The sequence below is a fragment of the Chenopodium quinoa genome, unplaced genomic scaffold, assembly GCF_001683475.1.
Source record: "Chenopodium quinoa cultivar QQ74 unplaced genomic scaffold, ASM168347v1, whole genome shotgun sequence".
In the NCBI taxonomy this organism is placed as follows: domain Eukaryota; kingdom Viridiplantae; phylum Streptophyta; class Magnoliopsida; order Caryophyllales; family Amaranthaceae; genus Chenopodium; species Chenopodium quinoa.
The window spans coordinates 5,673,176-5,699,380 of NW_018745448.1; the positions used below are offsets into that span (position 1 = coordinate 5,673,176).

Sequence of the window (26,205 nt, forward strand, 5' to 3'; positions counted from 1 at the left end):
TAACACTTATTACGGAGTAAAATACAATGGGAGTAATTTTTATATGTAGCTTAGTGGTTGCCATTACGGATTACTCGATTAGTGTTATAGGGGTTACTCACCTAGAATTATAAAGGTTAATCTGTTAGTGTTGTAGAGGTTACTTGTTATTTAAAGAATACTTCAATAAGTATAATGAGGTGTTACTCTATCAATATAATGGGAGGAGTTACTCTGTAAGTGTTAAAGGGATTATTTTGTTAGTGTTGTAGGGGTTTCTCCAGTTTTTTTTTTTTTTTTTTTTTTTACAAATGGTCATACGGTATAACTAGACACACATAAAATGCTTTGTTAGTGGAATTTGATCTCATGACTTAGGCCAACCTTTGCCTGGTTATTTGCCTCTTTGGATATTTGGTAAAATATAGCCCCATTGAGTTTCATATTGCACCTGTCTAGATGTTGTAATTATTACCTCCAATATGTTTGTCATTATTAATATCATTTAATTAGATTATTGTTGGTTACAAATGATTGTATTAATATTGGTTGATCACCTAATTAAAATTCGACCCCCATAATTTTTCGGGATTAAAATAAAAAATAGATGTAATAATGTACAAGTGATTATCGTAGTATTTCACTAGTATGAATTAAGATGTAGTTTATAGGTTCGCCCCACCTAAAGGAAAATGCAAAATAGTTTAATTCTGAATCACCTTATTGATCCAGTTGATCTGTATTTGTACTTACATGCCCAAAAGAGGTAGTTTAAGAAGTTTAAGGCACCTAAAACACATAATAACCAGTAAAACCTCTCAAGGTGGTAACGGTTCAAATTGCTCCCGGCTAACCAAGCATTATGCTCATCATGCCCTCTTCTAGTAGCCGCGTTAACAATGGAAACAATAACCGAGCTAAGGTAGTAACCAATGGCCAACGACGCCCAAGAGAGCGAGGTTGCAAGAGACCTCATGCTTGATGGAGCTTCAGTAAAAAAGAACTCTAGCATCCCGGCTAGGCAAAAGAGATCGGCTGATCCAAGCAACGCGTACTGAATAGCAATCCAAAAGAAAGTTAATGGCAATGGTTCAACCGAGTCAACCATTCCTTGATCGATTGCTACTTGTTTCCTTTTGACCTCAACTAGGGCAGCCACGGCCATGGCTGCAACCGAGAGGATTAGGCCAACACCAATCCTCTGGAGGTGAGAAATACCGGTCTCTCTTTTAGTAATGTTACGTGCAAAGGGGATGATAATGTGGTCATAGACCGGTGCAAGGGCCATGATGATGACTATAGGAAACACGGGGAGTGAGGCCGGGGGGACTTTCAAGGAGCCGAGGTTGGTGTCCATCGATGCAGCTTGTTCCACCGAGAAGGTAGATAGTTGGGCTAGACAACAGTTGAGAAGTATTGTACTTGCAAAGATTGGAAAGATTTTTAGGACTATTTTTACTTCCTCTACCTCTTTTATGGTGCATCTTAGTGATGGAGAAAAAGGGTTTGAGTTCACTGCATTGTTTAACGGTTTAAAGCTCTCTGTTAATGTTTCCAAAGGATCAGTTTCTATTATCTCTTGGCAACCCTTCATTGATTCCTCGCCTTCCTTAGACGTTTGTAGTGGATAACTTTGTGGGCTCGCAGCCATGTTTGCTACTGCATTGCTGGTGTTTTTGCTCATGCAGCTGTTGAGTGTAGCAGCTATTAATACCTGCATTTAGAAAATTAAAGCAAAGTTGGTTACTCCTCCATCTTTAATATGGTAGATAAAACAATGATGTAAGGCCTAAACATCTTGATTTCAACAATATCATAAGTTGATAAGTCTAATGCACCTTTTTAATATAAACTTATCTTCTTAGAGCAACTCTACTAATGGCAAACCAATTGTCAAGTTTTAAACCAAATTATAATTCTAGTTAGTTTGGATCCCAATGGCTAGCTATTAACTAACTGTTTAAATTATAATTTTAATCTTTATGACTATTTTACTTTTAACAAGTTTTTTTTTCAAGCAAACTAGCTTGGCCAAGCTAATTGCATATTCTAGCTAGCTAGTCAAGCTTGTAGCTAAAGACTATTTAAAATTACAAGCAAGTCCCTAGATACAACCAACTATTGAAATTGCTCTTATCTATGTAGCTATTTTTCCTGACAGTTGTAGAAGTTTTTGTCTTTTTTTTTTTTTTTTTTTTTTGCTCCTTGTATTGTCTATGGAGTTGATTATGATCCTACATAAATTAGCCCATGTGTCGCTATTTAGAGAGAAAGTTAGTCGATTACCCTCACTAATTAACCAAAAAGAAACCACTTTGGTTGCTAAGGGTACGTTTGGCATCGCTGTGATTTTCTTTTTTTTTTTTTTTTTTTTTTTTAAAAAAAAAAGTATATTATATACTTCGTATGTCACATAATGAACCAAAAATTATTTAGACTTATTAAAATCATGATAATTTTGAAAACTGACTATAGAAAAGTGGAAACACCTTTTTCTTGTTTCTTTTTTGGTTTTTAGTTTTCAAAAAAACAGGAAATTGAAAACCAAAAATGATGCCAAACAAGCCCTAATTTAAACATTTTGGATGCACACTAAATTCACATGTGTCGCTATTTAGTGAGAAAGTTAGTCAATTACCCTCACTAATTAACCAAAAAGAAACCAATTTGGTTGCTAATTTAAACATTCTGGATGCACACTAAATTCACATGGTAGGATTGTTGCACCTATATTAATTCCAAGAAATATAGATTTTGAGATAATTTTATATTGAAAGAAAATACATTATGATAATCTTGCATACCTTTGATATGGTAGTTAGAGGACTTCCAGAGGGGATCTTGTTACGATAAAATGGAGAACCACCCAGGAAGACAGGAATAGATAACAATATAGACAAGGTGGAGATAAAGAAGCCCCATTTCCAGCCCTTGTTGTCCTCCACCCAAACTACAAACGTCGTGGCGATGAGGCCACCAGCTGATAGGCAGAACACGAAGTAGTTGAAGAACGTTGATCTCTTTATCCTTCCTTGAGAAGTGCTCTCATCAAATTGCTCCGCGCCATGGGTTGGTAAGGACCCTTTAATCCCTCCAACACCAACGGCCACTAAGTAGAGTCCTATGTAGAGCATTGCTGCTTCCGAGGTGTTAGGTTCTCGGCATGGTGTTGTTGTGGGGTCCTTTGGGTTACACTGCGGCGGTTGTAGGGAGGGTTTGTAAGCTTGCACGGTTAAAACAACCAAACCCTGTATTAAAAAAAAAAAAAGTCATAATCAAGATTAGTTACTTTCAAGGTAGATCGAATAATATGTTGTCTTATTATATTTATTATTTATAAGAATTCCAACTCAATAATTTACGATTGGAGTGACCAATGGCATTGCAATTTCTATAACTTAATGTATAAATGAATATTATGTTTACGCATTTGACAATTACTGATAGGTGAAAGTGATTTAGGACCATATCTCTTGACAAAAAAAAACAAATTACAAAAATGCATGCATTTTTTTTTTCATACTTGGAACAAAATAATTTGTGAAAAATTGCTCATTGGTTGATATCAACCCTATAGATTAGGAAACTAGTGGGCCATATGGCCCAGTTATCATGCATAATAAAAACGTAGACATTGATATTTACATAATTTTCGTAGAATACTATTTAATGTCAATTTCTTTGCGAAAACACAAAAAACTGTTGGGTCACTTCGTTCATGTGGGATTTTGTCTTTAATGTTAGAAGACTGGAGAAACTATACTTTAATGCGGTTTAGAATAATTTAGGCAAACTTTAGCAAAAGAAAAAAAAACAATGAAATATCATCCGATGATCATCCGACCAATATGGTGGTGAGACATACACATCAAGTTACTCCTCAACGATATAGAAAAAATCCCTTAATTCATAGTTACATTGATGAGTTTCATTAAAATTAGATCACACTAGAAGGTAACACAAATACACAAAAGACACAATTATTATTCTTTAAATAGAGGCCCTAACCTATGCCATGGCAATAATATGCACAATTATTAAGGGCTCAACAAATATAGGTTATGATACAATGTTGAATGTCTTAAACAAGATGAAATGGGTATGGGTTATTATAATAAATCTAACTTAACTATAAACCCATAGGAGATTCTGTCCCAAAACCAATAGTTGATAGGAAAGTAACTTTACAAGCTTACATGTATAATGATTTTTCCCTCTTCCCCGGTGTGGAATAGTTTACATGTGCATACTAAAACGGTCACAGAAGTACTTCAATAATAATAATAATAATAATAATAATAATAATCACGCTTAGATTTATATATATCATCTCTAAACTAACCTGGATTTTTCAAAATGCTGTGAATTGTAAGTCGTTATGGTAAGACTAATCTCACATTAGTTTTTGCAAAGAAATATAAAGTATTTTGTACATCCGTGGTCATCTTAAAACACAAAGAAGGTATGTAAAGCTTTATGTAAAAATTATAATGCTCATTTATGCAAGCACCAATAATCCAAAAATTAAACATAAGGGCTTTATTCAATTTCATTCTTCTTCTTGGTGAAAAATTAAAAATACTAAACCAAGAGAAAAATTTAAAAATTGGCACACATTTTTCATAGCATACTTTGTTTACTTATATATCTTTTTTTGTGTGGATATCATCCATAGCAAAAAAAATTAGTTGGTCAGCCAAATAACAAACAAAACAAAATATAACCAATCCAAAACAGAAATTGTTTTATCAACAAAAACTAGGATAATGGAAATGCATGGGTTTTAGCCATTTCTTATAAGTCACTCCAATGACCACTTATAATATTGGAGTTTTTGGGACACTACAAAATTTAATCGCTCATAAGTCAAAAGTCATTACGTGCATGTTGCGGGTGCATGGGAGAAGGGACCCTAAGTTCCCTTAAGCATTTCCACATATATTTAATTACAGGAAATATTAATGTACCAATACCATATCTATATATGGACATTCTTCGTTAAAAGGTCTCTACAATTAATTAATCTATGATGGTCTTAATTTTAAAGGGTTTCATCTTAAAACAACCTCTACGACTGGATAAATTGGTTATAATTGACATACGTAGTATGTCAAATTTTTGGTGGTATGTTTTACTAAAAAATACTTTGTATTGTTTTGAGCCGAAGAAAACAAGTTTAAAGGGTTTAGAGCGGTACAATAAATTAAAGCTTTAATTATTTTAAATTCGCTTAATGAAAGCAGGACATGTGCATTATTAATTGGTCAGACCGGATAAAAATATGTACAAGACCAATTTGAGAAGGACTCCCCTGGCCTTAACGTAAGGGCCTTAACGTAAGGGACAACTGGAGTCGATTGTTCCTTAATAAAATCCAGTTATTCATATCTGAAAAAAAAAAACGATTCATTTCTCTTCCTAATTTAAATAATTTAAGGCCAAGTTTGAAAATTGGCTCCTGGTACCATGTATATCTATTTATATTTAGTTAGTACATTTCTTAGTATATAATAACACAAACCGTCATACAGGAATAAATAGCACCACACAAATAGCACCACATATCACGTTCACTATTTAACATTTTTTTTTCTTTCTATATATTTATAAAACATTTATATAAAAATCATCAATAATTTTTTTCAAGTTAATTCATTACATGTAATTAACATCATTTTTTTTTCACATTCCAATTAAATTAAATATATATTATACATCATTAAACAGTTGAAGATTCGAGACATTTCATAACTTGCATTATTTAAGTAACAAAATGAGGTATTTCATTTTCTTAAACACACCTCAAAAAATTCTATAAGAAATAAACCGTGCATCGAACGGGACAAAAAGCTAGTACTTTAATAATATAATATACAGAGAAGTAGTTACACAATCGGTTTGAATTATTTGATTAGCTAATAATTTAAGCCTGTAACATTGATTGATCATAAAAAAAAATTCCAATCAAATTCTAGCAATTAACAATCGAGATGCTGAAGTTTTTACAAGTGTAATTTAACAAACATTTTCTAAGAACACAATATTTCTTAATAATATCAATAATCAATTGATGATAATGCACAATAATGCATTTTCTCCTTAGAAATAAAATAATTAGCAATGTATAAATAATTAAGCTTTTTAATCACTTAGCTAAGAACTAACATAAACTTCATGTATTATTTTGAAGTGGTTGTGATTTGACTTATCTATAGTGCATCCAACGTTTCCTAAAAAAAAAAAAAAAAAAAAAAAAAAAAAAAAAAAGTGCATCCAACGTTATTCAAGTGGTCAACTCTTCCTTTTGGTCAACGTAATTTCCTAGATTTTATTGTTAATTTTACTTTAAATAAATATAATATTTTGCCAGCCAGAAAAAGATGACAAGCCATATGAGTACAACTGTACCTTTTACTTAAGAATTATTTTTATAAATTCAACCATATCTTATGCTCCACTTGAAAGTATATTGTAGTACCGGCCTAAATCTTGACACTAATACAAATTATTACATATGAATAAATTACATTTTGGTGGACTTTTGATCCCGTTACTTAATTGGAAGTTTTCTTAAAATAATTATTCTATGCATAAAAATAGCTTATTCATTAAGATTAAGTATCCTAATAAACCTTATACTAATAATACGCTAATTAAACATACATCTACTGTAACTTTATAAGTATACCTTCCCCTATTTACGTGGTTTAAACACACAAAAACTCTATTTGTCAATCAAACATTTTCGAATTAGTATTTGTTTTATGAGTTATTAGTCCGTCATTATATAGGATTAAAAGTGTCCTATTACGCATAAAAAAGTAGTTTTTATTGAGACCCGTACCCCTTCCATAAACGACTTATTCTTATATTATACCAACAGATAAGAACATCTTCTAGCAACATGGACGAAAGTAATACTATAAAATGCATATTTATCATTATCATCCAGACCAAAGAAAGAAAAGTTTATTTCAGTGTATCAATACTAAATAATGAAACATCTAAATGAGATGTATTAAAAGCTTCAATGGTAAAGATTCTTGATTGCAGTAGTGAAAGAATCATATACTCTAATTAAGAAATCACACTTGTTACATATTCAATTCATGTCAATAGACAATTAACAATTGATTGCAAAATTACTTTAATTAATTATAACCCACTAGTTATGGATTTATGGTATCAAAATGTCCTAAAATTATGGTATACAAGTATACGGCAATCAAAATGTATCCCTTATTAATGGAACAAATCAGATCAGAAGAAGCCATGCATATGAGTATTTTTTTGTCCTAAAGTTTTTTTTTTAATTTATTTTTATTAAATGTATCTCATATTTCCATTTGATTAATGGATACTTCGTATATATATGCTCCAATTCTTAATCCACTTTTAACATTCCCCGCTTTTCCAATTCAAAGTTTGACAACTAATTTATGCAAAATATATTGATAAATTTAATATAGCAAGTAAAAATTCTATAAAGTTTTAAAAATATGTTTTCAATTTTAATATATTTAGATCCAAGAAGCTTGGGCATGTCCTATGGCATTTTCGGGTAATCGGAGAGGAGAGTATAGCATATAAATATAGTGGTGAATGCTGAGTAACGTAGCTTTAGGTTTATATAGTGGAGACATGATTCTTATGTGGTTATAACTAGAACTTTAGGGTTTAAAATTACATTTTCTAAATTGTTTCAAGTATTGTATTAATTTATGATTGAATGACAAAACCACGCGTTTATTAATAATATAATTAGTGTGTATCTCGATCGAGCGATGCCCCGGGTTGCTAATTTGTGTACTTCTTCCTTTAATTTAACAATTATGTTGGACAATTTGTGTAGTTAGTATGTGTAGTGGTTCGGGCATTGCCTTGGATGTCACCTTTTTTTTTTTACATTATATGTATTTATATTTTAATATTGTTAAAAATAAATGAATTTTGTTGCCTCTAATTTACTTAATAAATGAAAGGAATATTTTAATATTATGTGAAACTTGAAACATTAATAATAGTTGGTTGAGATGATAAAAGTATTACCTATATATATTGGAGGTTATGATTTCAAATCTTGTTGTTAAGTGAAGTGGCTAGCTTACGTTGCGCATATACGTTGGATAATGACGTGGCATTGTGACATAGGCACACATATTTTGAAGAGTGCCACGTGACACCATTCTTTTAAAAGGAACGTCTTTTATGTATAAATAAATATTTCGATTAACCTAAATTTCATTTTGAACTTGTTTAGGTAGATTATAGATCGAAGGCTTGTCAATATATCACTTTTCTATTCTTGGAATGTTATCTTGAAAGTGAGAAGGTTTTAAAAACTAGCTAATGTGAATAGTCAAGTGCACCATATAAGCAAAAACCACTACTCAGATCATTAATTGTTAAAACTTGTGGGCGCATTTAATTTATTAGCAAGAAACCACCGCTTTAGTATTTTAGCTTTAGACTCAACTTGCAAAAGTTTAATAGAAAACAAAATCATAAAGAGAGAATTATTATGAGGATGAAAGAAAGAAAGAAAACAAAAACAAGAAGTTTATACCGGAGGATAATCAACTTGCAAAAGGCAAAAGCAAAATAAAGGATGCTGCATGATACTAATAGGGTAAGCAATATTATTAGTATTAGCAATTAATAGTGTACTGTATGTAAGTCCAAATAGCAAAAAATTGAGTCCAAATAACAAAAAATTGATACATTAATCTACACATTACACATACACCAGACAATGTTGCGCTCCTACATTTGTTTGTTGGTCTGCCCCAAGTTTGAAGTAATTAATGCGTATAATTTAATGGAAAATGTTACATACAGTGTTTTTTAAGACCGCTACATATATATCACGACATGTTGACTTTGTATTTTTATTTTAATTTATTTTAATGAAAAACATTTGTTGTGTTTGTACTGTACTCCGTAAATATTACTCATATCTTGTGTAAAAAAATAAAGGAAAATGTTATACATAGCCTTAAGGGCTACATATAAGCATTTAATTTACTCTTGAAAATTGTTTAAATTTAGAAAATCATGACAAAAACACACTAATTACACCGATTTGCGTGTGTTTTTGTCATGAATTCCTAACTTTATACATTTTTCAAGAGTAAATTCAATGCTTATATATAGCCCTAAGGGTTATGTATAACATTACCCAAAAATAAATACTATATATATATATTACTCCGTAATAATTATAGTAGAATTTATTATATTTGTCTCCATACATTATACTAAATACTAAATTATCGTATTTAATGTATTGATTTCCAAACTTATTGGTATTTTAATTAATAATTTCAAAATACACATACGAGTAAAATGCTTACATGGTTACATGTACTAGTAAACACGAGTATGAATAGGGTATATAATACTCCCTTCATTTTTAAATACTTGTTTCATTATTCATACATAGAGTATTAGGAGAAATTGAAAAAAATAATAAAATATGGAAGTAGTGGGATAGGTGAAAAAAATAAAAAATTATAAAAGGTAAAAGTAATTGGGAGAATCGGAGGAGAGAGAATATGAAATTATTAAAATATGATTTATATTAGGTCTACTAATTGAGAGATATAATTAAATATTGTAAAAGTTTTCTAAAGAAGGAAATGAAGTAAGTATTTAAAAACGGCCGCTAATGAAAAGTAATGAAAATATTGCAAAGGGAAAGTATGGGACTACATATAACAATACTCGAAAATAAAATAGTCCAAGTCATTTATGCACTGTGGGCATTGGGCAACATGTCTCTTTCCTTGGAGGCCTTCCAAAAGGAGGTTTGATAGGTACTTGTATATACATATTAAGGGGCATTTGAGACATTTCGCATGAAATTTACCCATCTCTCTCCTCCTTTTCTCTCACCCCCACATGCTAGATTTAAGTGTACCACTGGGTGATTAATAGTATCACTAGATGATCAAATAGTATCACTGAACATTCAGTGGTACTATATATTCATTCAATGGTACAATATATTCATTTAGTGGTACCAAGTTACCAACTACGTATAGAAATAATATCAATACATATTCAATGATATTATATAAGTTTTTAGTGATACATTTAAAAATTAGTCCCACTTGTCAATCTTTCTCCTCCTTTCTCTCACCCCATGTGCTCAGAATACTTTTTAATATTTTAAGGTTTGATTGTGATTAGTACTTCCTGCTTGCGTAGATAGTCCTATCCAGATCAGAGTCCCACGTTGTTAAGACCATGGGTTCAGTGCAGTTAGTTATACTGTACATTGGAATGCGTGGCGATTTATAATCTCTAATACTGACTGCACTTATCATATCTGTCCAAAATTTTATCAACAGATTTTACGAGCTCTTTGATTAATTCAACAAAATAATTTAAATAAAAAAAATATAGAATTAAAATCCACCGATGGACATAATTTTCTCTGTCAAAATTAATGTTTTCGAAATCATATTCAGCATCGTGTGTACGAAAGAGAATAAAATTGGATAATGTACTATGCCAAACTTTTTATTTTATATTTTTTTAAAAGGTGAAAGTTTGTGCATTTGAAAAAAAAACCCTTTGTCAAAAAAAAAAAAAGAAAAAAAAAAACATTATAGAGTGGTTCTTTTGAGAAATTATTAACACTAAATATACTTTTTGTTCTAAAGGGTTTACGCGGTTATTCCTTAGTCTGAATCAGAATTTTTTTTTTTTTTTTCACTCCGTATATTTAAGTGTATTAGAATTCGAATCATAAAATTTTTCAATGATTATTAGTATTAGGAGAAAGGTAATTGACATGCTTAATTAAATATTCATACTAAGCTTGATATCGACTCCTTAAGTTATGGTCTATCTTAAACACTAATCCGTACTAGTCTAAAAAATGTAAAGTGTACATATTACCTACTTATGACTTACCCCTTAAATTCTTAAAACTAATAACCTATTACCATGACAAGTAAAATATGAATTTGACTATAAAGAATAGAATAGCAACTAAAATTATTCACCCTTTGCTTTTCATATAAAAGCTAAATCATTCACTAATTAAGACAATATGAAATCCATATTATTACTACCAAACAAATTTAGGCTGTGTTTGTGAAAGGAATCACCCATCATTAAACGACAATATAGATGAAGTAAATTGACATTAGCAACATGGGTTTTTCCTTAGCTTTTGGGGCTTACTATTATTTTATATGTTTTTTGAAACCAATTTTTGTTAAAAACTACTTTATCTAAACGTTTATTGTCCATACTTGCAACAAAGGTTAGTTGTTTTTCCTATTTTCTTTTCCTAACTTTAAAGTCTCTTTATAAAATTAATCAATTTAATATTTCTCTATAAGAGTTTCATGACCAAATTAGGCAAATTGAGTTCTATTTTGCACAAATTGGAAAATTAATTTTAAAATTACTTTCTTTTTTTGAAAGTAACTAATTAATTGGTGACAAGTAAAAGAATGTATTAAATTTTAATAACCTTTTATTTTATGTAACAGGTTATTAATGTCAACATCATTATAGTCAGACAAAAATATACAAAGTATAAAATTAAAATTAAAGAAACATTGTTGAAACAAAATAATTGAATTATGTAGATTTGTTTTTATTATTGGCGTGTCAACTGACACCCTATGGCAATACATATGTCAAACCATTGATTACAACTAAACCTATCACTACATGGCTTTAGAAAATGTAAAATTATTATTTCTAGTAAATTAAAAGTTAATCCTTAATGTGAAAGGAAACATTTGCTTCTTTTAGCTTACAAAAATTAAATTAAATTATAGTCCAAGAAGTCAATAATTAATGAAATTCAAGATAACAAAACCAAATAACTATGTGGCTCAACCATGCAAATATTCGATTAAGAGGCAATTCCTAAAGAAAAATCAAATGGTATATCGAATCAAATCATAGAAAAATACTCTAGAACTTTAATTAAATAATACCATCAAAGGCAAGTTGACTAATAATTGTTGGAAAATATAAATTAACAAAAAAAAACATATTAAATTAAAAGTAGAGGAAAAATTGAACAAACTTACCAAAAATTCAATGAGAGCACTAGTAAGATAGACTTGATAAGTTGTGAAAAAGGCATCCGAAAGAAAACCACCCAACAAAGCAAGAAGAAAAGCGGTGCCCATGAAATTTGTGACCGTATTTGATGATTTTGATGGCGTAAAATGCATGTATTTTGATACATACAATACTAAATTGCTTGCATTTGCCAAGAATGCCATATTTTCCATCACTTCCACCACTGTTACATAATAATAATAATAATAATAATAATAATAATAATAATAATAATACACAAAATTATTTATATAGCAAATTCTCAATTTTGAATATATATACGTTTTAAATGGGGATATCAATAGTTACGGATAGAGTATAAAACCAATCTTGAGACTGTTATTACCATTAGCTGAGGTTGGAGTGTCAGGATTGATTTTATATACTTTATTTGTTGATTATTACCTAAAACAAAAGATGCGGATACAAATCCGCCATGGCGGCCACGACGAGCTGGCCGGCCCTTCCAATCGACGTAGCCTTCCCATTTCTCACCACTGCCGCGGCCGCCTTGTTGTTTTTGTGCAAGTTGGTGATTTTCTACCTCCTGCAAGAATAAATTCAATTGTTAGTTAGGGTCTTAGGGATTGATGAAAGATTTAACGAACAAGGTGTTAGAAAATAATTAAAGTGTTACAAAACTAACCATTTTAATTTTTTTGGGTAGGAGGAAAAAGGGTGGAAATAGAAGAGGGGAAAGGAGCGCGTATGTATTTGTGTAGTGATAAAATGGTCAAGGGAGAGAGAAGTTAAGGGGAAGGTGATTGGTAGAGAAGGTGATTGGTAGAGAAGATGATGGATACGAGAGATTTATAAATAAAAAGGGGGTTGGAGAGAAGGACTTGGGGAGGGGAAAGGGGGTGTTATGATGGGACACTTTAAATTAAAGAATCCAACAAGGTAGGATTGTTTTTATCATTTTGATTAATTGGGGCAAGCTCTTATTATACCCCTCATTATATATTTTAAAATAAATGTTTTGGAGTTTTGGACAAATATATTTTTAAAGTGAAATTTTAATTAAAGTTACGGAGTAGTTTTCTGTAATTATAAATTAGTATAAATGATAAAATATTTATATCATTCGAAAGTTACACATCTATAGGATTCTAACAAGTACACATGCATACCCTTATATATATAGAAAACCAAGTTCACATGAGAACTAATTCTATAATGAGAACTGCGAACCAAATTCATAGGTTTAAAGTAAAGCAAAAGATTATTAAAGTAAATAATTTTACTCCGTTCAAAAAAAAAAAAGTAAATAATTTTACAAGTAAATACTTAGTTATTTAAGCCGGCTGTAGACACCTAAAAATGTCTCCCCAAAACAAACCCGATGATGAACAACCTTTCACTGTCACTATTGGTCAGGTTCAGTATTTAATCCCGAGAGTGCTTAAAAAATCGTACTTAATTAAATTCAATAGTCCATGGATCAGTCTTGATGTTTAGTCAAAGCATAGTTTTTTAATTTCAGCCCAAACCTTTTTTATTTATTGTTTTATTATTTATTTTGACCCAAACCTTTAATTTATTATTTATTTTAGCCCAAATAATAATAATAAATCAGAAATGGCTCGAAATTATCAATCGACACTTAAAATGCTGAACGAAATTAGGGTTAAAAATGAATTTAGACGGAAAAACGGACCACAGACTCCCGCATCACGGGAGTTGTCCACCGTGTCACGGGAACCTGTCCCGTCAGACATTGCGAATCCCCGTGACACGAGACACCTGCTGTGACACGGGAGTTTTCGTTTCCTTTCCGCGTAAACCCTTAACGTGTTTTCTCCCCCGTTTACTAAATATTTCCCGCGTCACACAACAAGTGCACCGTGTCACGGGAATGTTTCCCGTCTGACGGTGGGGTTTCCCGTGTCACGGTATACTTTGCCGTGTCGCGGCATTGTTTTTTAGGGTTTTTATCTTTTTAGGGTTCCGTATGTTTCCTCAGCACATTTTTTCTATAAATACCCTCTCATTTCTGATGTACGGGGCATCAATTAATTCTCTATTTTCTCTTTTCGGTGTTCTAGCCTACACACTAGCCTACCCTTCTTCTTTCATAATTCCTTCTTCAAGCACTCCAAGGAGTCCATACTTTACTCGTGGTTCTGTCCTTAAGCCAAGGCGTGAAAGGTAGAATTGTTTGAGGGTTTGGCCCCAAATCAATTCTATTTAATTTAATTATTGTTTTATTATTATTTCCTTGAAGTTACTAACTCGTTTATTATTTTATAGTTGCAACCAAACAGAATCAAAGTAAGAATTATGTTCCTTTTATTTCTATTATTTTTCTAACGATTTTATATTGTTGGAATTATTGTTAAATTTCTTCCAATAATAATGTTGATTTTATTATTATTTTTATTGATCACTATATTATTGCATGTTTAAAGGGAATATGTAATTGAAAATCACGCCTAATAAGATAATTTGGACAACCGGTTTAGGATCCTTTTTAATCTTGTTGTTTAATCAAGTGATCACGATATTTTTGAATTATGTGTTGCATTAATATTAAACCAATTTAGCTTAATAATAGTTTGGAGCAAATTGAATCTCTGTTTGTATGCCTTTGAGATTGCAGGAATACTTTTCACTATAAGAATCGAGTACAGGCCAATGCGGGCGAATGTGACTCCATGCATGACTCACTTCGTACCATCATCCCCGATCCTCCTTTCGTGGTTCCGAACCATATGGAGTTAGTAATCTCATGGATTATGAATGGGGTGTAACCTTCACGGGTCAATCGTTGTTGCCTATCGTTGTCCCTTAATCGTGGTTGCCTTTTATGATTCGTGAACGGTTTACAAGTTCCTTAAAAACTTGTTGCAGCTCCTTACTTTCCTTGTCCCTAATCGTATACGTCAATTCTCACTTCCTAAGAGTGCCAAACATATTCACACATGCTTTTACGTAGGCGCACTTCGAGCTACGCCTACACCGGCCCCTTGCAAAATTTATTCTAACTTTCAATGAAGATTGAAAACATACGTAGGGCCTGTTCTGATTTGCTAAACTGAGCTGAACTGAAATGAATTGAATATTTTATGAGAGAAGGAAATTAAGAATTGAACTGAACTTATTGGAGCTGAAATAAATTGAACTTAAAATAAGTTAAAGAGAACAGAGCCATAGTATTAATTATCATCAAGTAGCAGCTAAAATGACAAATTTTTAATTTCAATGATGAAAGAATTATTTTGGATAAAGTCTTGTTAATTTAATACTAAAATAAACTAAAAACTAGAAAATGTAAATGAAATTAGTAAAAAGAAATTAATGAAATTACGTTAAAAGTGAATAAATTGGAAAAAAATTATCTCATTAATGAATAGGGTGAAACGTGAGCCATAAGATGAGCGTGATCAATGACTGAGATTGATTAGTATGTGCACTGTCATTATATAAATATATATATATATATATATATATATATATATATATATATATATATATATATATATATATATGCACCTAAATTCTCACATGATCTCATTTCTATATATAATTGAGATCATGTGAGAACCAAAGGCTAAAATGAGAATTATGAACTAATCTATAAGCTTAATTAGATCATGGTAATTGAAAAATCAAAAATCTCCACATGTATAAATGGGATGCTCACAGAAATGAAGAGGTGATCATGGATCGGACCATCCAATTAACATGATCTAAGGGCTTAGATTCACTAGGTGAAAAAAGGCCTTTGGCAGCGGTTCAAACCCGGTCTAAGGCATCGGTTTGAACTGCTGCCTATGTGAGGGGTGTCAAAAACCATATATTTAGCACCGGTTCAAAACCGGTGCCATAGGGTAAAATAGGCACCGGTTAACCGGTGTTGTATGCCCACTTAGGCACTGGTTAACCGGTGCCTTAAACTGCTCTCCCACCAATTTTTTTTTGGTGGTAGCTATTTTAGGCACCGGTTGCTGCCTAACCGGTGCCTATTCACCAATTTTTTTTTGTTTTTTTTTTTCCAATTTTCGTGCAATAATATTTATTAAAAAATAACCTGTTTCCAGCAATAATAATAACCTGTAATTCCAGCAATTATATTAAATATAATAATTAATAATATTATTATAATAACTAATTATAATAATATTATTAATTATTACAATAAGATACAAAAATAATATTAAAAACAAGAATTCAATTATATATATAGATATAAATATTCCCAAACGCAATACAAAAAAAAAGTTGCTTACATATACAAATAATAGTAAGTACATATATAATGAATAATAAGTTATATAGTTCAAAAGTTAACATAAATAATTTACAATTACAGTGCCATTTACATGTTGAAGGTGATAAAAGACGCCAACATATCACGAACTTCATAAGCTGCTTAATTGTCAACGGACCATCTTTTTGGACCTTGCAAAACTTGAAATACAAAAACATTATGTTAAAATTAATTAATTAGGCAAAACAATATGTATTTTATCAAATATTACCTATATGACTTCTATGTAGCCCATTTCCTACATTACTTATCAAATTAAGTATTTCTTTCTCATAACATGTCAATGTTGGGTAGTTGTATGTGTGTAAGCCCTAAAATTGTATAGGAGAGCATTTTATTAAGGTTTATGACGCTTTTTACTCAAAATGGCCCGAATATGGCCTATATGACTTTACTTTGCCCATTTCCTACATTTCTTATTAAATGAACTTTATTTATCTCATAACATGTCAATATTATCTAGTTATAGGTGTATAAGGAAAGAAATCACATCAAAAGAGCATATTAACACAAAATGGCCCTAATATGGCCCATATGACTTCTATTCAGCCCATTTTCTACCTTTCTTGTGAAATGGCCTTTTTGTTTCTCATAACATGTCATTGTTGGGTAATATTAGGTGTCTAAGGCTAGAAATCACATCAATATAGCATTTCAATAAGTTTTAGGACTTACCTCATCAAGTTGTTGAGTGTCCGTACAATGAGTCACAATGTCAAGCATGAATCTCATCACATACAAAGCACAATCAAGTCCATTCTCTTATTGTGCGCACTAGCATATGATAAACAAATCACATCAGTGAAACATGCAAAGGAAATGAGCAAATATTTACTAACATAGATTTTCAAGATAATCACAATATCATGTAAATTACCAACGGTGACTTCCATGTTGGACCCTTTGGAGCATGACAATGTAGCTTCTTCATAACACTGTAGTAAAAAAAAAAAGTACATTCAAATTTGATTAGTCGTATGATTACTAAATTAGTTATTATTAGCAATAATCATCACTAGGTTTCTATATATATTTACTTTTGCAATATAGACTTCACGAGCCACTTCTCCGATGATCGAGCTGAATCAAGGTGATAAATTGTGTTAGTGGAATTACAAATCACCATGAGGCTCCAATGCTCCCTACATAATTTCACAATAGACAAGGTAATTAATATTTAGGAGTCAACATATAATGAGGCCAAATCGATTGAATTTGACATGGTTAGACTTACTCTCTATAACATGGGGCGAATATGAACTTGTCTCCCGCACGCGCTGATTCCCTGATACTCTGTTCAACATAGTACAACACGTCATGGGGGTTGCCTATGATTCTAGTAGTGGATAACTGCTCGGGGCATAACCACCCAACTTTACAAGGAGAATCAGTGTCAGTTAAGTGCTCCTGTAGTGCTCTGCGTGCATGAACATTGAATAATTTATCAGATGTAGGATAATCACCATCAATTTGAATAACTTGAAAAAAGTATAGATTATGTGGGCATTGAAGTACCTCATGAATGTTTGAATGAGGGAAATGTTAAGCTTTGCACCACGTAGAAATTCCTTCACATCTTCTTTGCTGATCCATGCAATTCCATCCTCATCATAGTGGAACATTTCCTTAGGAAGTGCAACTTCCATGGGATCGACTAAATGACAAGCACGGTTGTGAAGAAAGGTCATGTCAGTAGAGAGAGATTGAAGAACAATGTCTTCAACAAGTGGAGTAGGTGGCATGGGTGAACCTTTCGAAGAGTGCAACTTCGACGCTTGTTCACTCTTGGACCGGTGTTCACTTAGCTTCTTCTTAGGTTGATCAATTCTTTTAGGCTTCTCCACCCTCTTTCTCTTTGAAGTTTTGCTTCCATTCGAAATCTAAAATAGTTTGAGAAAGAATAAGTTTTAACTCATAATCACTTATACATATGTAATTATGATATAGTTTGAGAATGTATAAGTTTATTAGTTGAGAAATGAAGAAAATAGGCAAGTGAGTAGCCATTTCGGCTCAAAATGGCTTTATTTTGATGAATTAGACCCAAAACCTTAGAACTTGGCGATTTTTATGTAATTTCAAATGATAAACACTTATAAATATGTGATTATGAGTTGTTTTGAGATGCAAGGAGTTTATAAGTTGATAAATGAAGAAAATAGGCAAGTGAATAGCCATTTCGGCTCGAAGTGGCTTTATTTTGATAAAATGCGCCAACAAAATTAGAACTTTGCTTCTTTTATGAAATTTCAACTCACAATCACTTATACATATGTAATTATGATATGGTTTGAGAATGTATAAGTTTATTAGTTGAGAAATGAAGAAAATAGGAAAGTGAGTAGCCATTTCGGCTCAAATGACCTTGATTTTGATGAATTAGACCCAAAACCTTAGAACTTAGCGATTTTTATGTAATTTTAAATGACAAACACTTATAAATATGTGATTATGAGTTTTTTTGAGATGCAAGGAGTTTATAAGTTGAGAAATGAAGAAAATAGGCAAGTGAGTAGCCATTTCGGCTCGAAGTGGCTTTATTTTGATAAAATGCGCCAACAAAATTAGAACTTTGCTTCTTTTATGCAATTTCAACTCACAATCACTTATACATATGTAATTATGATATTGTTTGAGAATGTATAAGTTTATTAGTTGAGAAATGAAGAAAATAGGCAAGTGAGTAGCCATTTCGGCTCAAATGACCTTGATTTTGATGAAATGAAGAAAATTGCTTAAATTATTTTTTAAAAAAAATATGCAACTTCCGCCGCACCGGGACACCCGAGGGAGCCGCCCCCGCTGCCGGAACAGCGAAGGCAGCCCGCGCCAAGGCCACAGAAGCCCCAACAGGAGGCTGCCAAGGCTGTAGCAGCCACGACAGGTGGCTGCCAGTCTGCTGCAGCCTCGACAGCAGCCTGCCTGGGCTAGTGCTGCCTCGATAGGTGGATGCCATGGCTGTAGCAGCACAGGCAGGTGCTGCTGAGGCTGCAGCAGCCCAGGCAGGCTGCTGCCGAGGCTGCAGCAGACTGGCAGCCACCTGTCGTGGCTGCTACATCCTTGGCTGCCACCTGTCGGGGCTGTTCTGGCCTCGGCGCGAGCTGCCTTCGCTGTTCCGGCAGCGGGGGCGGCTTCTTCGGGTGTCCCGGGGCAGCGGAACTTGCATAATTTTTTTTTTTAAAAAAAATTGAGCCATTTTAAATCAACTTGGCGGACCTTGCATATTGTAAAAAAAAAATAAAAAAATTTGGCGGTTTTATTTTAAGAGTGTCTAACGGTTTAACACTTACAAAAATTGAGAACTAAATAATTTACCTCCTTATTAATCAACTTCACCCATGCACGTGGCCAATCAACGAAGCTACCTACAGCTTGCCAAAGCGTTGTTATCTCAACCTCCTCTACCGATACGGGTAGTGGGATGTCTTCGAACCCCGCAACCATTGAATCGATCCCAACCGAGTAATGATGTGGCCCCGCCGTAGCACCCGTCAGCGATTGGGCACTACCATACGCCACCCAACTCAACGCCGTACTATTTGCATGCCCCGGGGCTAGAAGTGCACACCGGGTGTCTTCCTACACAAGTATATATATAAAAAGAAGATAGTTAAATAGGACTTTTACAACAGCATAGATAATATAACAAAATTCATTAAGGTAGAGGGTTACAAATCACTTGTAACTCTGGAAATTCATGCGGTGTTGGATTTTCAAGCTCCCTCGAGTCCGCATGTGTAGGAGTAGGAACCTGCAACAGTACATCAATCATTGCACCTCAAATCTCAATTAACTCAGTATTTTAAAACTTTTTATAACCCAATTGATTTTACCTCAGGTGGAACATCTTCACCACGTATCTCATCTCCTCCATGTCTATCACCTTCTCCTTGTCCTTTTGGTTCAGAACATGAGTCGACCGGGGTACTCGTGAGGAACGGCAAAGTCGGTAAGTTCATCAGCTTCGCCCAAGCATTCAATTCACCAACTAACTCGTTGCGTACTTGTTCCTTAATTGATGCCACCTTGGCATCCAACTCCCCCGGTGAGTTAACACTGGCTCGAGATCTACCCGATTTTGTGTATTCGGGACCCATCACCTTATTCCATCAAAGCAATGACCCTCCCGAACCTACTACTCGTCCTGGATGGTATGGCCTTCCCAAAGCCATGGTGAAAGGGTCATTCTCCACACTTGGTTCAAATTTTCCCTCCACCATCTCTTGAGTGTGCTCAAGCTACAACATAAGGAAAAATGAGGTCAGTAAAACAGTTAATGGTTTGTACGGTGATTTAGATGCAAAAGTGACTTAATTTCAACAATTCATAGGTAACTTACAAGCTTATCCGCCAGTTTTTTGGCTTCCGGACCCTTGATGACCCATTTTCCGGTTTCCTTATCAAACGTATGGAGAGAACAAAAGAAATCACCGGCACGACTCACCAATATAGTGATCGTGGAATTAGAGGGTTCCTTCGATGCCACTAGAAGCGCTTTAGGGTATAAACCCGAACCGACCCACTCAGGTCTCTTTTCACCAAAAGTCTTAGGACCCATACGATGGACGTATTCCTTCTTTTCAAAATTCGCTTTATTTTGCTCTCGAAGTTCCTACAAAACAAAAAATGTTAGTCTCATTGCTACAAAAAGTGTCAAGCTATTATTCAATTGAGATCAGATTTACATAAACTTACAATGGCTTTCTTTTGAGTCTTCATTATAACGAACTCTTCTCAATCATCTTTTGACACGGTCGACCATATTTGCCACGGGAAACGGTCATCCTCATCAGCATTCTTCTTCTTTGTTTGCACCTTCTTCTTCTTGTAGATTTACCGATTAGTCAACTTGGTCTTAAAGCCTCTGAATCTTTCCACTAATAAAGATTAAAACACCCTTCTCTTCTCGGGATCATTAGGAATAGAAAACAGCCTCTGCAAGCACAAATTAAAACCAATTATTAGTTTCTATTTAGTAACAACCATAAGGTTAAAGTATCTTAAATTGTCTAAATTTGCCAAAAACACACTTACCCTTGTATCATCCCAAAATGCTTGAATCAAACCCGGAGGTACTTGCCGCATTACAAGTGTAATGGGGATTTTCCGCGAACATATGCCAACTTGATTAGCATATTGTCGACGCCATTTGGCCCCGGGTTGGCCTTTGTTGTCATACTCCAAGACCATGGGACCGTCCGGTTTCTTAAAGCTTCTCGTCGGACCCCTTCTTTTTCTTTGAGCCGGTGCCTTTTCCCCCCCTCCACCACATGTGTTGTTTTCATCTTGTCCTTGGCCTTGAATTTCAAGAGTCGGGTTCTCACCAACAATCTCACGTGCTGTATTTACAATGGGCTTTGCACGTTCAGCTGAAATTTCAAAATCGTCAAGCCTACGCTCGAACTCATCTTGAGCCTGATCCTCTGGCTCACCCAAGTCATCCTCCTTATTCACATCATAAGGCACATCACTATCGTCCTCGTCCTCATCCTCGTACTCGTCCTCATACTCGTCATCGTCAATGTCCTCTACCAAATGAGGATCATGATCGTCCGCCATGAGATATAAGCATCTGTTAAAGCAATCATAAAACAATATTAGTGTATAGTAAAGTATATGCATGATAGTTATTATGGTTATGTAGAAGCTATTTAAGCCATTTTAACCTACTTATTATGGTCCTATAACCTTGTATATGCATGATAATGAGTACAAAATGGCAATTTCAATCTACATATCACTTATACATATGGAAAATAGGTTGTTAGAATTAATAAATGTTAGTTCATACACAAAACAAAGGAGTTGGGTTAAGTAGAAGCTATTTAAGCCAGTTTCACCTAGTTATGGTCCTATAACCTTGTATATGCATGATAATGAGTACACTTAGGCAATTTCAAACTACAAACATGTTAAATATATTGAATATAGGTTGTTAGAATGAATAAATGTTAGTTCATACACAAAACAAAAGAATTGGGTTAAGTAGAAGCTATTTAAGCCAATTTCACCTACTTATGGTCCTATAACCTTGTATATTCATGATAATGAGTACACTTAGGCAATTTCAAACTACAAATATATCATTTTTGCCTACTTATGCTCATATATACATGATAACTAAACTATATTTGCAATGAAACCATTACTAACTTTTAATCAAACTACCTCATTATGAAATTCCTTCGTTGTGGTCTGATCGCATATAACCTGTTTCGTTGTCTATGTCATTTAGTACAACAGGTCTAGGAACAGTGAAAGGTGCTGAATCATCAAACACATCATATTCTTCCTCATCCTCAACATCTCCAATGCCTTGGATTCTTCTTTTTCCAGCTGGCACTATAGACCATTTTGAATCCATTGGGTCAGTTACGTAGAACACTTGCTTAGCTTGAGATGCAAGGATAAACGGTTCCGCACTATCATTCAAGTGGCCAAGATCTACAAGAGTAAAGTCCTCATGTTTGACGTTACGCCTGATATTATCAACCTACTTACACTTGAAAAGAGCAACCGTGAAGTCACAATAATCAAGCTCCCATATTTCTTGAATTCGACCATAGTATGACAACTCTGCATTGACAGGTGATTTATCCTTAGAACTTGCAAACTCCCTTGACGATGCCACAAGAGTTACACCACTGTTTTGGGTGGAGGAAGATTTCAAATCATGAGCCTCGGTCCAAAAAGTGTACCCATTGATGTCATATCCCTCAAATGAACGGACATCATCCCTAGGACCGTACGCAAGCCACCATACTGTATCGTTCACATTAGTATCATTCAATCCACTCATTACACGATCACAAAACCAATCAACAAATCTCTTATTATGCAACTTCATAAGTGCCCTTTCACCTTTGGATGGAAATTCGGCACGCAAACTAGCCATGTGCTCGTCTAAATATGGGTGGACATCTGAAACATGGTGCAACACATAAAGGTGTGCTTGTAAGAACTGATCTCGGTCCGGTGACATTCGTTTTGACCCAATTGTGCCATGACCATCAAGTCTACCTTCATGTCGAGAAGTAGGAAGACCAATAGGTTGAGCAAGGGCTATGTAGTCCGCCACAAAGTTACCTATCTCCTCACCCACTGTCCCTTGCATCATACTTCCTTTAAGGTGAGCCCGGTTCCGTACTTTATCTTGTAATGTACCCATGTGTCTTTCAAAAGGGTAGCACCACCTCATGAACACTGGACCGCACAACTTAATCTCACGCACCAAATGAAGAACCAGATGAACCATTATGTCAAAAAATGAGGGTTGGAAATACATCTCAAATTTGCACAAAGTCACAACCACATCTGCTTGCAAAGCATCTAGTGTACAAGGATCAAGAACTTTGCTACAAATATGTTCTTGAAATAATGTGAAGAGAATATATCCTATCGAATTAAGATGGTGAAAAAAAAAAATCATGATATCAAATCCAATAAACACGTTACATTGTATCTAGAAACAACCCGTATGAAAGAAAACATGTTAATATACTTTTTGTTCAATTCAATACTAATCAGAATTCTAGATATAGAATCAAACATAATGGGAAAGATGAACTATGCAGACAATACCATGGCATAGAAATCTCTCTGTTTTTGGGCTTAGATTCAAGGCCCAACGTAACAAAATGAGTAGCTTGCAAGTAAGTTTTAAGTACAGTTTGTTGTAAAGTATGATAAAAAGTTGCTCACTAATTTTTCACGTTTGTCACATTTCTACTAAAATCTTTCATGTAGGACTTTTTTTTTTTACCTCATGTTCACATTGAAATTTTCCTCATTCTAGGAGTAGAATATATTCTATATGTTTGTCCATGTTTCTTTAGATTTTAGAACTGTGCATTTTACATGACATGCGTGTTACGTTTGTATATTACGTGTGTTACGTTTCATGTATATTACATATGTAATCCAATGTAGCTTCATTATATTATGTGTCAAAAATAATAAAAAGCTTCATTATATTATAATATTAATTATGAATTACATACAGCAACATAAAAAAATGCATTTGAAAAAGAAAAAAAAAAGCAACGCATTGAGCCATTGACAATAATCGACTCTGATTTTATTTTCTCACCTTTCACTCTCTCGCCTTTCTTTCATATTTTTGTTTCTCTGACCATGATATTGACATAAACTAAACTTGGACAAAAAAATTATACATTTATACGGAGTATATTATCGTGCTCTTTGATCCTCTTCTATCCAAATTAGATAGGTTCACTTATTAGACTAATCTTTATTGTACAACTTATCATCCATAAAAAAAACGAAAAAAAATAACCTTTTCTCTCTCTAGCGAACCCGCACCTCTTTCCCACCGCTTTCTCCTGTTTAACCTCCTGCTCGCCGGCGACAGGCGCTCTACTCCTAGCCGTCGCCGGCGAGTGTAATCCTTTCTTTCTGTTTAGTTTTTTCTTTTATAGGGGTCTCTTGGTGAAGAAAAAGGGAATTTGCAGAGCCACTTGTTCTTTGTCCTCTTCGGTGGTTCCTCAATTGTGGTGTCTCATCTAGTGTTCTACTCAGCGAAACAAGGACCAAATGCTATTCTTAACGCCGCCGTTGAAAGGAATTTCGTTAATCCCGACGGTAAAGGTAAAGTTAAGGTTAGGGTTTCCTTGCTTTTTCCAATCGGTATAGTGAGGTGGTTCTTGCGTTGGCCGTGACAGTTGGGCTTGGTGTAAAGTCAGTTTCTGCCGGTGAGGTTTAATTTGGTTCTCGTTGCTTTCCCGTTGTTCCACGAATTCCTGATGTTCGTTAGTTTGTTTTCTTCGCTTTGGTTAGTTGTGATCAGTTTGTTGTTCTTAGTTTGTCTTAGTTCAGTTATGTTGTCCTTGTCTATTTTGATGTTTTGGTTGTTGTTTTGTAATAATTCTCTTTCTCTGCGTGGTCATGAGTTAGAGTTTCATAGGGTTGTTCTGGTTATGGAGGTTAATGAACTGTGGTCGTTGTTCTTGGAGCCTTGTTGGTCGGTTTTAGGGGTTGTAAGGTTAGGCAATCCCTTGTTAGTTGGAATGGTGGTTCGTGTGGTTGCCTTTTCGGGGTGTGTCTTTGTTCCCCTGGTAGTTAAAGTCTTTCGGGTGAAGGGGAGTTCTGAATCAGATGTTGGGTTTTCCTTCTCCGGGAGTATGGGTGGTATTCCTGGTTTGGTTTTCCCGGGGGTCAAGTTTCATATGCAGTTGGAAGAGTTCCCTTGCATTTGGAGATTGCAGGGGGAGAGTGGTGTTGAGAGAAGCAGTTTGTTAGCAGTCTTGGTTGCTTGGTTGTGGGATGATATAGGCATGCATACAATTGCAATCATCCCCTTGTTGTTGGTTCTGGTGATGACAAAGTCAGTCATCGCTGTAAATCAAAATCTTGAAGGAGGCTCCCCATCTTTAATGTTTGGGGTAAGCGAAGTCCTCCATTATCTTGCACTCTCTGTTGGTAGGGTTGCAAGAAGAGAACCTACATTGGAATGTATGGTTTCTCAGGATAGAGTCGTTCAAGTATATGACTCTATTGGGTTTGTTCCAAGACTCCTAGGATGCGGCTTTGCTTTTCGATACCTAGGAGTGGAATGGTGTCAAGGGTCTTTTTCTAAGCAACAAGGTGCACTCTTTTTCTGAGGCCAGTGCTACTTCCGGTATTCTGCATTGATGTTATTTAGTGTTTTCTGTCCATCTCGAATGTTATGGTTAATTCGGCATCTCTCGGTCCGCATTGAGTATGTGGTACGATTCTCTTGGTTGGCTAGGCTCTGTAGTATTTGGGGTGCTGTGAATCTTTTCTGGTACTCCGGTTCTCTTCGGCAGGCGCTCTATGATGATAGGTTTAGGTGTGTTGTCTTAACATCTTTACACAAGGTAGTT

General features: G+C 34.0%; 1 protein-coding gene across 1 annotated transcript; it reads right to left on the reverse strand.

Moving 5' to 3' along the window:
* Positions 1-263: 263 nt before the first annotated feature.
* On the reverse strand, positions 264-13,030 carry LOC110713555 (protein NRT1/ PTR FAMILY 4.6-like). Its single transcript, XM_021892005.1, has 5 exons — positions 12,719-13,030; positions 12,478-12,619; positions 12,039-12,256; positions 2,784-3,227; positions 264-1,693 (listed from the first exon to the last, which is right to left on the reverse strand). The coding sequence occupies exons 1-5, from the start codon at positions 12,719-12,721 to the stop codon at positions 695-697; spliced, it is 1,806 nt and encodes a 601-aa protein (XP_021747697.1). The 5' UTR covers positions 12,722-13,030; the 3' UTR covers positions 264-694.
* Positions 13,031-26,205: the final 13,175 nt, after the last annotated feature.

What these genes read in the sequence shown, in the direction of transcription:
- LOC110713555 (XM_021892005.1), bottom strand. An exon ending in GTGCTCTCATTGAATTTTTG is followed by an intron (nt 3,228 to 12,038) that starts GTAAGTTTGTTC and finishes TTTTTAATACAG; the next exon opens with GGTTTGGTTGTTTTAACCGT. An exon ending in CTCTAACTACCATATCAAAG is followed by an intron (nt 1,694 to 2,783) that starts GTATGCAAGATT and finishes TTCTAAATGCAG; the next exon opens with GTATTAATAGCTGCTACACT.